General features: G+C 39.8%; 1 protein-coding gene across 1 annotated transcript in view; it reads left to right on the forward strand.

The window, feature by feature from the left end:
- The first annotated feature begins 766 nt into the window (after window positions 1-766).
- CACNB4 (calcium voltage-gated channel auxiliary subunit beta 4) overlaps window positions 767-13,052 on the forward strand; it is a 137,774-nt gene continuing 125,488 nt past the window's right edge. Inside the window, exons 1-2 of the mRNA XM_075609398.1 lie at window positions 767-1,327; window positions 1,792-1,875. Of these exons, the coding sequence (XP_075465513.1) occupies window positions 1,265-1,327; window positions 1,792-1,875 (147 nt within the window). The 5' untranslated portion in view covers window positions 767-1,264. The remainder of the gene's footprint in view (window positions 1,328-1,791; window positions 1,876-13,052) is intronic.

Consider the following 13,052-nt stretch of genomic DNA (forward strand, 5'->3'; position numbering starts at 1 on the left):
TCTAATTTAACATGACACAATCATAGATATAGACTGTAAGCTCTTTGGGGCAGGGTTGCACTTTGCCATATGTTGTAATTTACCTGTTGCACGTCTCCCCATTGTTTGCCATTGACTTACTTTGTAATTTTGTAAAGCGCTGCTTACATTGTTGGCGCTATAACGCACACGCAGCGGAGGCCAGACCCACCTTTTTCAGTTTGCCAACAGAGCACAAAGTGTGTAGGCGAAGATCAATTAAGCAACACATTCTATTATTTTTCTGCTTAGATTCGTGTTCAGAACAGGAGAAATACATTATTAACGTCACTTGCTTTTTCTTATTCGTTAATACATCATCTGGCATAATAAATAGATGTTTCGTTTCAAAATGTATTCTATGAATATAAAGCCTACACACAAAAGAAAGGGAGTATTCCAGGAATTCAATAACAGTGGTGTCGCGCTCTAATCAAAGGATTTCATGAGGACTGGAAACAAAGCAGGCTGGTTTATTGAAGTGTTAGCAATGTTTCTAGTTAGGTTGTTGCACAAAATGTCCTTAAGAAATAGGAACATTATGGTGTACAAGGATGCATGTACAGTAAGCATATGGTGCTGCCTTCTGAGCAAGAACTGCCAGTAGTCAGCAGCAAATGCATTTCAAATAATCATCAGAGCACACACAACCCTAAAGTGTGCATCACATAATATCTGAACTGCATCATTGAGTTAGTAGGATAGTAGCAGTGTCAAGAAAACCAGAACACTCTCAGTGCAATGTCTTGTATCCCCCTGTGGGTCTGCAGAGGTTAATTCACATCTCTACATTTTAAGGCAGGTCCTGGGAGAATCAGCAGCCTATCAGATTCACGTTTTAAAGCCACATTGCGAGACTGCCAGTCCAGCTCTCCCTTCCTGAAAGACCTTGAGAGCTAGGTCACACAGGCTGCAAACACCTTGCTGCTGATGAGACATGGAAGAGGAAGAGGGAGCTCAGCTGAGCCTCTGTGTCTTTAAGGAGCTGAATATGCACCCACTGGTGGGCTGAACATACTTTGCAGAGGCACCAGCTAGTGTGACACAGACAATCCTCCAGTTCCTGCTTTCTGATGTTGCTCTTGGTGCTGATGATGGACTGGTCCTCCTCATGATGCTGCTGGTGGAGCTGATGATGAGCTAGTGGGAGGGTTGACAAGAAGCAGTCACTTACTGGTGTGCTTTGGTGCTTTTTCGTCTAGAGATCTTCTTTCACCCCTGGCAGAGAAGACATACTGATGTAGAAATGTCCAGGAATTCTTACCCCAAGAACGGTATCTCGGAAGCGCTGCACACACCTATCTTCCAGGTAGAACTATCAGGTTGGGACATCTTGAGTCCTCCTGCTCCTCGATCTAGCACGGGAGGGGGGTGCACAAGGACAGGGAGGGGGTTATGCTCACAGAAGGAAGTGATGGGAAGAGAAACAGTTTTACATTTCATTTTGGGATTTCATATGTTGGAGCAAATATTTTAGAGCAAGGTCTTGGTTGATGTGTCTATCCATAGGGTCCAACTTGAAGGACCTCCAAGAGTAGGGATCTGTGATCTTTCAAAGTGACCCGACCAAATCTATGGGATTGACATTGATAGGATCACCAAGATAACAAATCAGATCTATTGGATATGATCACTTTGAAATACCTCTAATTAGATAGAGCTGGTGTTAGAGAGATGTGTGTTCTAAACAGCAATGCAATATACCTTCTGGGTGGGTTTTGATCATCATTATACCCAGGGAGTGTCTCTTTTGTTTCCCATTGTTGAGACCAGGTATCCCGAGGTACAGCATCCAGAAGAAGTAGGTTGAAGAGATCAGACGGCAGCACAACTTCTACCAGCTTCATCTTGAGACAGGTAGGAAGAAAGTCCCTTTGATCATCATAGTGTGTTATCAGCAACATAAGGATATCCATTAGCTAGAAAGCAGCCAGCTGTGCCATTCAATTACAGCACCTCTCTTTTCATATATTCCAAGAACATCTGAGATGTGTTGGATATATATTTCCATTGAAATGTTCAAGTGTAACTGCAAGATGTGGTTACTAGACAAAACCCTGCCATATAATGCTATTAGAATAGAATATGTATATAGAATAGGATAATTATATAATACAACATGACATTAATGATAATACATTTAAATAACCTTGTTAACCCCTCTGCTGCTATTGAGAAGCAATCCATTGCTGGTCTCTGGCAGAACGGGGTTTAAACGAATATTTTTTATAGACTAGCAATTACTGTGAGATGCAAATTTACAATAAGAGTGCAGAGAATGTGTATCTTGAGGACTGGAGTTGGCCATCCCTGCACTAAAGGGCCACCAAACAGGCAGGTTTTCAGGATATACCTGCTTCAGTCAATGACTATGCCACTGATTGAGTCACCTGTGCTGAAGCAGGGATATCCTTAAAACCTGACCTATTGGCGGCCCTTGAGGACTGAAGTTGCTACCCCTGCTTTAATTAATCAAGTAATTTATTCCATAAAGTTAATCAAATCACTCCACGTATCGTCCTTCAATATTCACTGCTTGTATGTACTGTATGTTTACTGATTCAGACAATACAATTAAAGCAAATGCAACTCAAACACATAAAGGAAAACTCATCATTACAGTTACAAACATAATTTAGGATTTGTAATTGATTACATATAAAACCTTTGCTCTGTGGAGGTTTTGATGTTGGTGCATTGGATATGTTTTCCTGGTTATTAATTGATCTGCTGTATTGATAAATAATAGTAATAATGCCAAGGTTTTTATGCTCCGGAGTATTTAGTTTTTCCTGAAATTTCTGCCGAATTGTAGAACTTTGCACAGATAGTTTCTCATAAAATACATTCCACATAAACGCACAATTCAGTGTCCAAACTTTAATGAAAGTCATTGAATTGGCTAATGATTTTCACAATGGGCAGAAATCTGTATTCACTTTCAATGCATTCTGCTGCAGACTTTTTGTGCACAGTTATAATTATAATGCCTATATGTTCACTGGTAATGAGAGAATAATATACACATTAATTAGTTTGCATGTTGACACTTGCACATACAATAGCTATTTGCGTGTTTTTTTTTTTTTTTTTTTAACATTTTACAAATCTGCTCATATGTCAGAAGTGGCCAACTCCAGTCCTCAAGGGCCACCAACAGGTCAGGTTTTCAGGATATCCCTGCTTCAGCACTGATTGAGCTGTCTGTGCTGAAGCAGGGGATATCGTGAAAACCTGACCTGTTGGTGCCTTTGAGGGGTGGAGTTGGCCACTCCTGTCATATTGTAGCTAGGGAATGTAAACAGAAGTCTTAACCCTCTTGCTGCCAGATGGGCCTGTTAAATAAACATTGCAGCGTTCCCTGGTGACAGCGGGGCTACAATGGCACTGCAATCCTTTGTTATAATATTAAGGCTTGCATTGTGTATTTCTACTAACAGATTAAAGCCAACTCAAAATTGTATTCCAAATTTGATGACAAATTGTATGAAACAAAATGTGTGCAAAGAGTAATATTTTGAATAAAAAAGTGATTGTACTGGAACATTATTTACTTCTTTTATGATACCCAGTTGAAGTCTTACTGACTTTACAAAGAGGGTCTGATAACATTACATGTGAATAGCATGTTACATATTATAGTTTATATGAAAAATACAAAGCACATGCATATCATTGCACCATTCCTTACATAGGGGAAAAACTGCAGCTTATTCAATGTCAAGTAAAGCAAGGTTGTGCACTCGAGGTCATAGACAATAGCATGATTTGCTTTGGGGTTTGTCTCGATTCACTGTGACATCTAAATGAATACTTGATTCAACTGCCGCATGCAATTATGAAATATAATAGTGTAATCATTATCAAGGACTGGTTCATTTGACCCAGTTTTGCAACTTGTATCTAGCCTACAATTAATTTCCCATTGCCAGGTAACAACTGGAATGTGAGATAAAGGGCCATGTATCAAAACGGATTTCATACAGTGTTAGAAAAAAACCATCCACTGTATTTTAATGTATTTTTATTTATTTTATCAGTAATACATGTTGGGGTGATCTTTTTTTTATTTCTTTTTTTTGCATTGATGTTAGGAAAGTTTTTTTACATGAACCCCAGATTAGATGAGGAAACTGCCAACTCATTGTGCACTGCATAACAAACCAGCAGTGATGGGGTTATGAATAAAATAGGACCTCCGGTAGTCTTGGCCTTGTGTAAGGAACACCATTTCTAAGGTTTTCAGTCGCTTGTCAGCTTGGCAGCAATGCGTTTCAGTCCAGCTGCACACGGGGTTAAGATCATTTATCTCAGACATTGTTGAGTAATGCACGGTGTGTTCCAGTTGCTACGAAAGGGCCAATTTTGTTCACTTTCACCTTTGTTGCTATTTGGCAAATAAAAGTCTGCGGTGAATGCACAAAAATGTGCATGCGCCAGCTCCCTATGTGCTAACATTAGGCCTGGAGACTTTACTGATGAGCACAATCGCTAAACCAAATGATTTGGAACATGAGAAATGGTAGCTTGTCAGGAAGGAAGCTAGAAGCTCTTCTGTTGTGTGTAATGCCCACTGCCCAGCAAGGCACAAATGAACGTGTGGGCTTCTGACAGCCCTGTTGCTTTTCTTGCACTAGGACAAATATATTATAGCTTCTTGGATACCACTCATACTTGATGTCAGAAACCATACAGCAGGTGTATGTTTAGCCCCCTGGTATATAGGAATATCTCCGGAGAGGCTAATGAGTAAAGATCGCATTAAACTGCACCCTGGTCAGGAAGACCGTTTCCCAAACGCATTCTGGGACATGTATCTCTGCCTTTTCAGGCCAGGTTTTCAAATTGTGATGGGAGAGTAAAAATAACTTACTGGTTGAGCCAATCTGTGAAGATGAAATGAATTTATGTGATTTAAATGCCTTATCTAGCCAAAGATTTTCTTGAGCCATGTGGCAAAAATAGTTAATACATGTTGCCTAGATAAAAATTGCAGTAATTCGTTGCTATAAACTTTGTAGCAGCAAAAGGGTTAATGAGTGGCTAATTACGTTACACCCCCCATGAATAATGGATAATAAATGTAATTGGCGATGTACTGTACAGCCCTGTTGCTCTTTTCGTGGAAGGATAAATATCCTATTGCTTTTCATATGCTATTTATTTTTGAAGATGTCAGGAACCATACGTAGGTATATTAATAGCTACTGTATTAGTTATCAACCTGTTCTCCCCACCTAGATCCATGTGATTAATTGAGCACAGACTGAATAGTTTCCAAACCAAGTGACCCTGATTATTTAATCACAGTGGTATATTTCAATGACATTATTGGCTCTGGTATGGGTGTTTCATTATTATATACCATGGTAATCTGACTCAGGGTCTGTTTTTAATCCAGTAATGGAAATAAATGAACATTGACAGAACAGCACCCAGCATACTTCATAATCATTTTATTTCGTGTAGTTATTTTCTCCCAAGGAGAGAACAAAAGCACTTTACAGATGCAATACAGAGCACGGTAAGCAGCACCGTACATAGAATGTTACAGGCACAGTCCTTGCTCTGTGAAGCCTACAACCTATGGTGCCTGAGACACAGTGACACAGAGTGACTTGCCCAAGGTCACAAGAAGCTGACACTGGGATTTGAACCGGGCTCCCCTACTTTAAAGTGTTTAGAGTTGGAGCCTTCGCTCACTGAGCCAATCCTTCAGTCCATATGATCCCATTCCCTAGGTGCACCAACAGGTTATTTTTTATGTAGCAAAACCCTATATGAGCCCAGCTGAAGAGCGCTTTGCTAAGCGTGGCTATTAGACACCTGGTGCCAGAAGACTATTTATGTGCCATTCAAGTAAAAGTAGACAAGCACTCCAAAAACCTCACATGTATAGCATGCCGATGGTTTGGTCTGAACTAGACCTTCTTCAGGTCCAGGCAGAAACCTCTGAATTATGTTACACAAATGATCTAGTCATAATAATAAAAAAAACAACCTTTTTAGAGTGCCCAGCTTGGCTACCTATCCTATCAAGGAGGGGCGCTTGATGACAAGCTGGAGGCTTTTTTGTTATTTGAGTGCTCAGCCAAACTTTGTTTTAACAATTCAGTTTTATAACATTAAAACATTTAGAAGAAGCAAAGTTATATCATCACAAAGATGTAATAAAAACTATAGAAGCTCTAAAAACGAAATATAAAAATGATACCTGAGCATATATATTCAAAGACGTGAGAAACAGCCCCCCCCCCCCCCCCCCATGCCCTTTAGGTAGACATATCCTACTCATACATTGTATATGTATTTTTATAGATGGAATGAGTAACTTGTTGTTTCATACATGAGCAGACACACTATAAGGTTGATTTTTCATTTATTCTATTACATAAGGGGAGTTTATTCCATGTGTGTCATGTGCCATGCTTTCTATGTTGATGTATATTATAGCCTAATCTATTACTTACGATGATGGAACTGTGGCAGAAACCTAAATTTAGCAGCCTGAGTGTGAAAGTGGATCATGTTTAAACAGAACAGAACACGATCTGTAAGAACTGACGATAAACGTGTGAAGGAACAGCACTTCTATTCGGATCATATGCTTGGTGATTTATTTAGGGAACAATAAAGTTCCAATTTATATGAATTATTTCCACTACACCGTACAGTCGCACTTGATAATGATTATAGTGTTTTTTATGACATGGAAAGTGGGAATGAGTCCATACAATTATATTACAGCAGGAGTGCCAACTCCGGGCCTCAAGGGTCACCAACAGGTCAGGTTTTAAGGATATCCCTGCTTCAGCACAGGTGGCTCAGTCAATGACGGAGCCACTGATTGAGACAACTGTGCTGAAGCAGGGATATCCTTAAAACCTGACCTGCTGGTGGCCCTTGAGGACTGAAGTTGGCCACTCCTGTATGTTTTTTTTGTTATATGCAGGACAAAATATGCTATGTTGAGACAGTTTTTAATGAAATGATGAATACCATCCCTTATTATGCGCTTTCAAAAGAGAATGGATTATTGGTTATATGACGAATGCCGTATTTCTGTATACTCTGAAGTGACTGTCTGTGCAGCTGTTTAACCGAAAACCCCCACTAACGTAAATGGTGGTTTTCATCCCAAAAATGGCATGTACAGCCACTTCAGAGTATAAAGAATTACCCCTGAAATAGGCAAGATTTGGGGATTTACCAAGCCCCCCTTTCAGCAATGTCAAGGGATAGGATGTATCCTGATTTGCTCTCTTCTGTGACCACTTTTATAAGTGGTTGGTTAGAATAAAACATCTACAGCAGGTTAGATGACAAAGGAATATTAGTTAGCTTGCATGTCTTTGTGACTGCACCTAATACTTATACATATGTTCATGTCAATTCTATGCAATAAACTAGAATCTGTGAAGAACAGGTTTTTCTTCAAAGCTTATGATGCCCAAAGCACAGCTCTGTAAATGTAGAAGGGGAATTGATGTGGGACATTTCCTTTTATCCATCTGGCACAGTGTTTCAATCAAAATTTCATTAGGGAACATAACCAATTACCAGCATATTAGGCTGAGCGAATAAGTAGGTCAGCATATGCAGTACTTGTTCACAGTATCATCATTCTAATGTCACAATAATAATAATTATAATAGTAATAATAATAATAATCTAACGTTCTCTCATCAGAGGCTGTAAAATCTGTAAATAAAGAATCCTTAATCTATAATTTCATATTTGAGGGGGGAATGTTTTTCCCAGATTGTATCTTTTTACCAGCGGTGACCGACTCCTCCAGTCCTCAAGGGCGACCAGCAGGTTAAGTTTTAAGGATATCCCAGCTTCAGCACAGGTGGCTCAATCAGTGGCTCAGTCTTTGACCTTGAGCCACCTGTGCTGAAGCTGGGATATCCTTAAAACCTGACCTGTTCGTGGGTGTTGAGAACCCCTGATATAAGACACGGTGAGTGCAAGTTCATTCTATTTTTTGAAGTATCGCTTGAATGTACATGTGTCGTCTGTCTCAGCTTTCCCATCTCTGAACAAAGTAAAAACAGCAAAAAACCTCGGCGCTAACCTCCACAGAAGAAACCCAAAGATAAAGGTTAAATATTACCAGTGAATGGTGACGAATACCCCTAGGCAATCAATTTAGGAAAAAACCTAGGTTGATGAACCCTTCTGCTACAACCCCAATGGGGGTTATCCCAAAACCCTGGACAATAGAGATGAACAAGAAAAAAGGGGGGAGCAAGGGTTAAAAGGCGTAGAAACAGTCTTCAAATATAACAAACCTCATGGGGTAAGATAAACCAGGTGGGAGGGGGGGGGGGGAGATAAATAAATATAGATCCACAATACTTACACGGCCTAGTGTAAATTCAATTGAAACAAGAGGTATGTGTGACAATCCAATTCTCTTACCCCGGTCCGTGCAGCAGGGGGGGCTGGGTTACCGGTAGGTGGTGGTAAGGTAAGGGAACCCTCACTCTGCCCCTCTATCCCAGCATCTCCCACGTGGAGTAATCAAACAGATGGTGAGGCAAATGTATTAGTAGCAAACCGACAGGTTTAATCGGTAGGTAATAATGTTTAGACAAAGCACTCATAAAAACAAAGTCCTCAGTCAGCACTCGTAGTGCAGGCGCACGCCCTGCAACTGCAGTCCCTGCGGTGTCCATCTCTGAACAGTATTAAACATTAGAGTGCTTCATATTACTGATCCTTTCTATATAATTGACAGGGTTAGGATATCTATGCCTATAAAAGAAACTAAGGGTAGAACCTCAAAATTCCTTCACTTTTGCGTTAATAAGGATCAGACGTTATTTTTCCAAAGTTTAACGGGTATCCTCAAAGCTAATGAGATGCGAAATGAACGTCCGTTAGTCCGTTTATTTGCTTATGGCTAACGTTGCGGCCTCTGGCTAACGCAGCGTTCGCCATAGGATAAGTAAGATGCCAAGTATATATTGCCAAGCAATATATACCAGGCAATCTCCTTCCCAATTAAAACCTTTTTTAATGAACCCCTATTTTTGTGCCATTGGGAAGGGATTCATTTTTAATGCTTTACTGTTTTTTTTTTATTTTTAACTGCCATCGGGCTGGGATTATTTTTCATGGATTTTGTGTATTTCATTTTTTATTGCCCATTGCGCTTCGGTTTTACTTTCATTTTTTTAATGGTTGGGCATCTGCCCTTTATTGGAGTTCCCCTCAGAGTGGCCTTCATCCTAGCAGTAGTAAGTAACACATTTATTTAGGGTGTACATTGATTGCCAATGTGGATATCTCCGCCACTGTTGAAGGCCTAGCTAGCCACAGTGACAATCAAAGGATTACAATTCTAGTTTTTTTCCCCATATATACCTTATACATTTATATATAATTAATATATAAATGTCTTTCTGTATGTATTTTATGTAATGTATTCTATGACCAAAAGCCTTATAGTAACATTTGGTGAATATGCCTATTGGCCATTAGTGTAGGGTGGTCGATTATGGGGGCTGATGCCCCGGGGAGGGTGGTTAGGCCACCCAGGGAGGTAACTATACAGTGACATTACGCAGATAACATAGTAGTAAAGGGTATCCAACCCATCCTATGCATTATTATTTTTTGCTGGTAATTTAACCCTATACATGTTCCTGCCTTCACAGGTACATTTTCTACACATGAACTCTTCAGTGAATTGCTTTGAAATGGTGAACAGCAAAAATAACACGTTGAATGTAGCACAAATCGGCACAACATGTACAGGGGGTGCGCGCTGGGAAGGAGGCCACCACACAGACCTTCAATGGCGCATGCATAAGGAATGATGTCCACAGCACTATCTAAATGCAATGAATGCTATGCTATTAAAATTAATTTACAGTACATTTATTACAATACAACAGACAATAATGAACAAAAGGAACAACATTTCGGGCCATAACGGCTCCTTTTGATCATCATTGTTTCTGATGTACCATAATAAATGGAACTCCATGCTGCTTGCATTAGACAGTGCTGCGGACATCCTTTCTTATACTCTTAAAACTTCTCGTATAAATAATATATAACTTTATATATAACTTTTATTTTACTTTTTTTTTCATTCCACTACAATCTAGGATATTTAACGTGATAATAAAGTCCACAGTGAATCATTCCAGGCTTTTACTGTTGCTAATCAAACATGATCGCAGGCATGTCTAGTAAAATGCTACCAATATGTCCTAAAAATAAATACATGGTTAAACTTCTTCACCCAGCATTTTGTAAGGTTTTTACACTCCTTTAAGTCTTGCTTTTACAATACACTCCTTTTTGTAACAGAAGTGCTGACCTGGTTATGGTCTCCATGGAAACAGGGATCTTTTCGCGATATGACCTTAAACTAAAAGAAAAAATAAATGTTAAATTACAGTGTGCCTAGATAACACTGTCTGATCAAACATATTAATCATAGACATTTGTGGGCCTTATACATGTTATTTTATTTATGCACAATATCATTGTCATTTCAATGTGATTGATACGATTGGTAGCACAAATATTTGATTGCAGCCAATATACTGCAGTTTTAGTACACGCGGATGGCATTTAGGGGCCTATAGTTATTGAAGTCAATGGGGAATTGCGGCTGAAAATGGCCTAATCGGCCACTTCAGCAGATATAGTATAAGCTCCGTAGGGAAATATTTACTAAGCAGTGGCAAGCCGCAAGACCTCTTCAGTGCCGGAAGACACCCTAAAAGCAGCAATCCTCCCCAGAAGCCTACATGAGTTTAACGCATAATGGGGTATCTTGCTCCCTCAGCATGTCCTGCTCTATAAATCAAAATGTTTTTAAAAAACAAAAATGATTTTCTTCATCTTTATCTTTTAACATTTGGATTGCACTGGGCTCTGTGGAGAGCTTCATTTTAACTTCCCAGACACAGCATTTCAACTACTTATATCTTCTCAACAGAGCATACGATTTAAAAATAGCATTGGAAATGGCAAGAATACATCTCATAAAGCAAGTAAAAAAATAAAATGCAAAATAAGGCAATCGGCGAGAACTGCTGTTTTTTAATGGGCTTTAAGGGGCTATCCAACTCCAGGTGTTGTATTGCATAGCACCACATATTAAATATGTGTCATGGTTACCAGCTTTATGTACGTATCTTTATTTATATAGTGCCCACAATGTACTCAGCGCTTTACAAAAGAGACAGTACAGTACAGGAAATGTATAATACAATAAGTGCAACAAACAAAATCAGACAATAGGAAAGGAAATCCCTGCCCCGAAGAACTTACAATCGAACTTAATATCTTTAGCATTGACTCGGTGAGGTATTATCTCATAATACAAGTGAAGTTTGTACAGTATGGGTTATACACTAAATTGAGATGCATTTTTTTTGTTTTAGCCGTTATATAAGTGAATGGCTATCGGATGTTACTAAACAAATGACTTATGTAATGTAACCCCCCACAATGGGGTTACCAGTTTGCTGCAAGCGGTTAACAGTAGAGCAGTATATTCTAGGCCCCATCCTGTGTTGCCACAGGGAAGTATATAGGAGGGGGTGAAGGTTCTGGAAGAGAGTTTCCTGGAGGACAACAGGAGAGGAGCCTCGGGGAGGAAAGATAGGGATTACATTCCCGAAGTAATAGCACAGATCAGGCCTCTCGGTTTATTATGTTACAGACAGGGACAGGACACTTTTAGCAAGGATCCCAATGTGATGACAAATGGGAGACAGACGCCACAGAGGGCCACATGCAGACTGCTCCCGGGGGTGTCAGCGGATTAGCTCTACAGGCGGATCCACATATGTAGTCTCTTCAACCTGTAAGGAAGTGGCAGCTCCCAATCAGGAATGGGATATAGTCTTTACCTGCACAGACACGACCAGGATCCCTGTAAGCGCTCTAAGTAGACTGGGTATCTCCGAAGGAGTGCAAGGTCCAATACAAGTAACACAGCCATGTATATGCACCACCCGTGGAGTGTTAAGAGTGGTCACCTAGGGAAGGACCGTTTCATGAATAACAAAGAATGGTGTAAAACAATGGTCAACTATGTCAACTGTAGTGTGTGTGTGTGTGTGTGTGGTGTTCCCCGTTGCTGTGGACATAAATAAAGATTAGAGTTGTACTACAAATGTTCCTGGCACCCATCATTTTCACCCTTGCTATCTCATCGCCCAGCCGCCTGAATCCAGCACCCTGAATTGTTGTATACTATGCTGAGAAGCCAAATATTGCACCCGATGTAATCTCCCTGGGAGCCGGGCAGGGAGGGTTACAATAACGTCAATTAGATGGCTCCTGTATGGTTTTGCAATAAATATACAAACATGTCATGTTCTAACTGGAAAACAAAGACCCAAAGCAGACTATAAGTACAGCGAATTGCTAATTATAACGTCAGGTACCTCTGCTTGTACCTAGTGCTCACTGCGCACAAATTCACTAATACACCTAGTGACGCATGCATATTGCACACACTCACACTAAGCATACAGTGCATCTGTACACAGAGACAAACAGTAAGTGCTAATAGAAGGGTCTGCTGCAGCTCCTTCCATCAGTCAGCCTGGTTGTGATTGAAGAGAGGAGCAATATCCGTTTGGAAGAGCAGAGCTGGAGGCAAGCGGAGCAGCTGGGATTTTTCTTCACAGCCCTCTGCAGAGTTTGAAGTGAGATTTTTTTAATTTACAAACATACGGCACCACTAGTTTTTTTTAATGTTTTATTTACTGTTTCTAAGATTCACTTGTTTTATAAAGTATATTTATCCTAAAATGCCCCTCTACCTTTTTTGTTTTTAGAGCATAGATGCTTTATAACCTTTCTAAAATAAGATTCAGAGCGATCGTCCCCAATATTTAACATTTCTTGAAATCGGCCACAGCAGCCCCCCGTTCTTTAAAGTACTTTAAAGCAGCAAAACGTGAAATCTTTGAGGTTTTTTTTTTTTTTTTAAATCAGTTTTGTAGTATTAGATAACTTTATTTTAAATACAGTAAGTATAATTATTCAATTCT

The sequence above is a fragment of the Ascaphus truei genome, chromosome 7 (assembly GCF_040206685.1).
Source record: "Ascaphus truei isolate aAscTru1 chromosome 7, aAscTru1.hap1, whole genome shotgun sequence".
Lineage (NCBI taxonomy): Eukaryota > Metazoa > Chordata > Amphibia > Anura > Ascaphidae > Ascaphus > Ascaphus truei.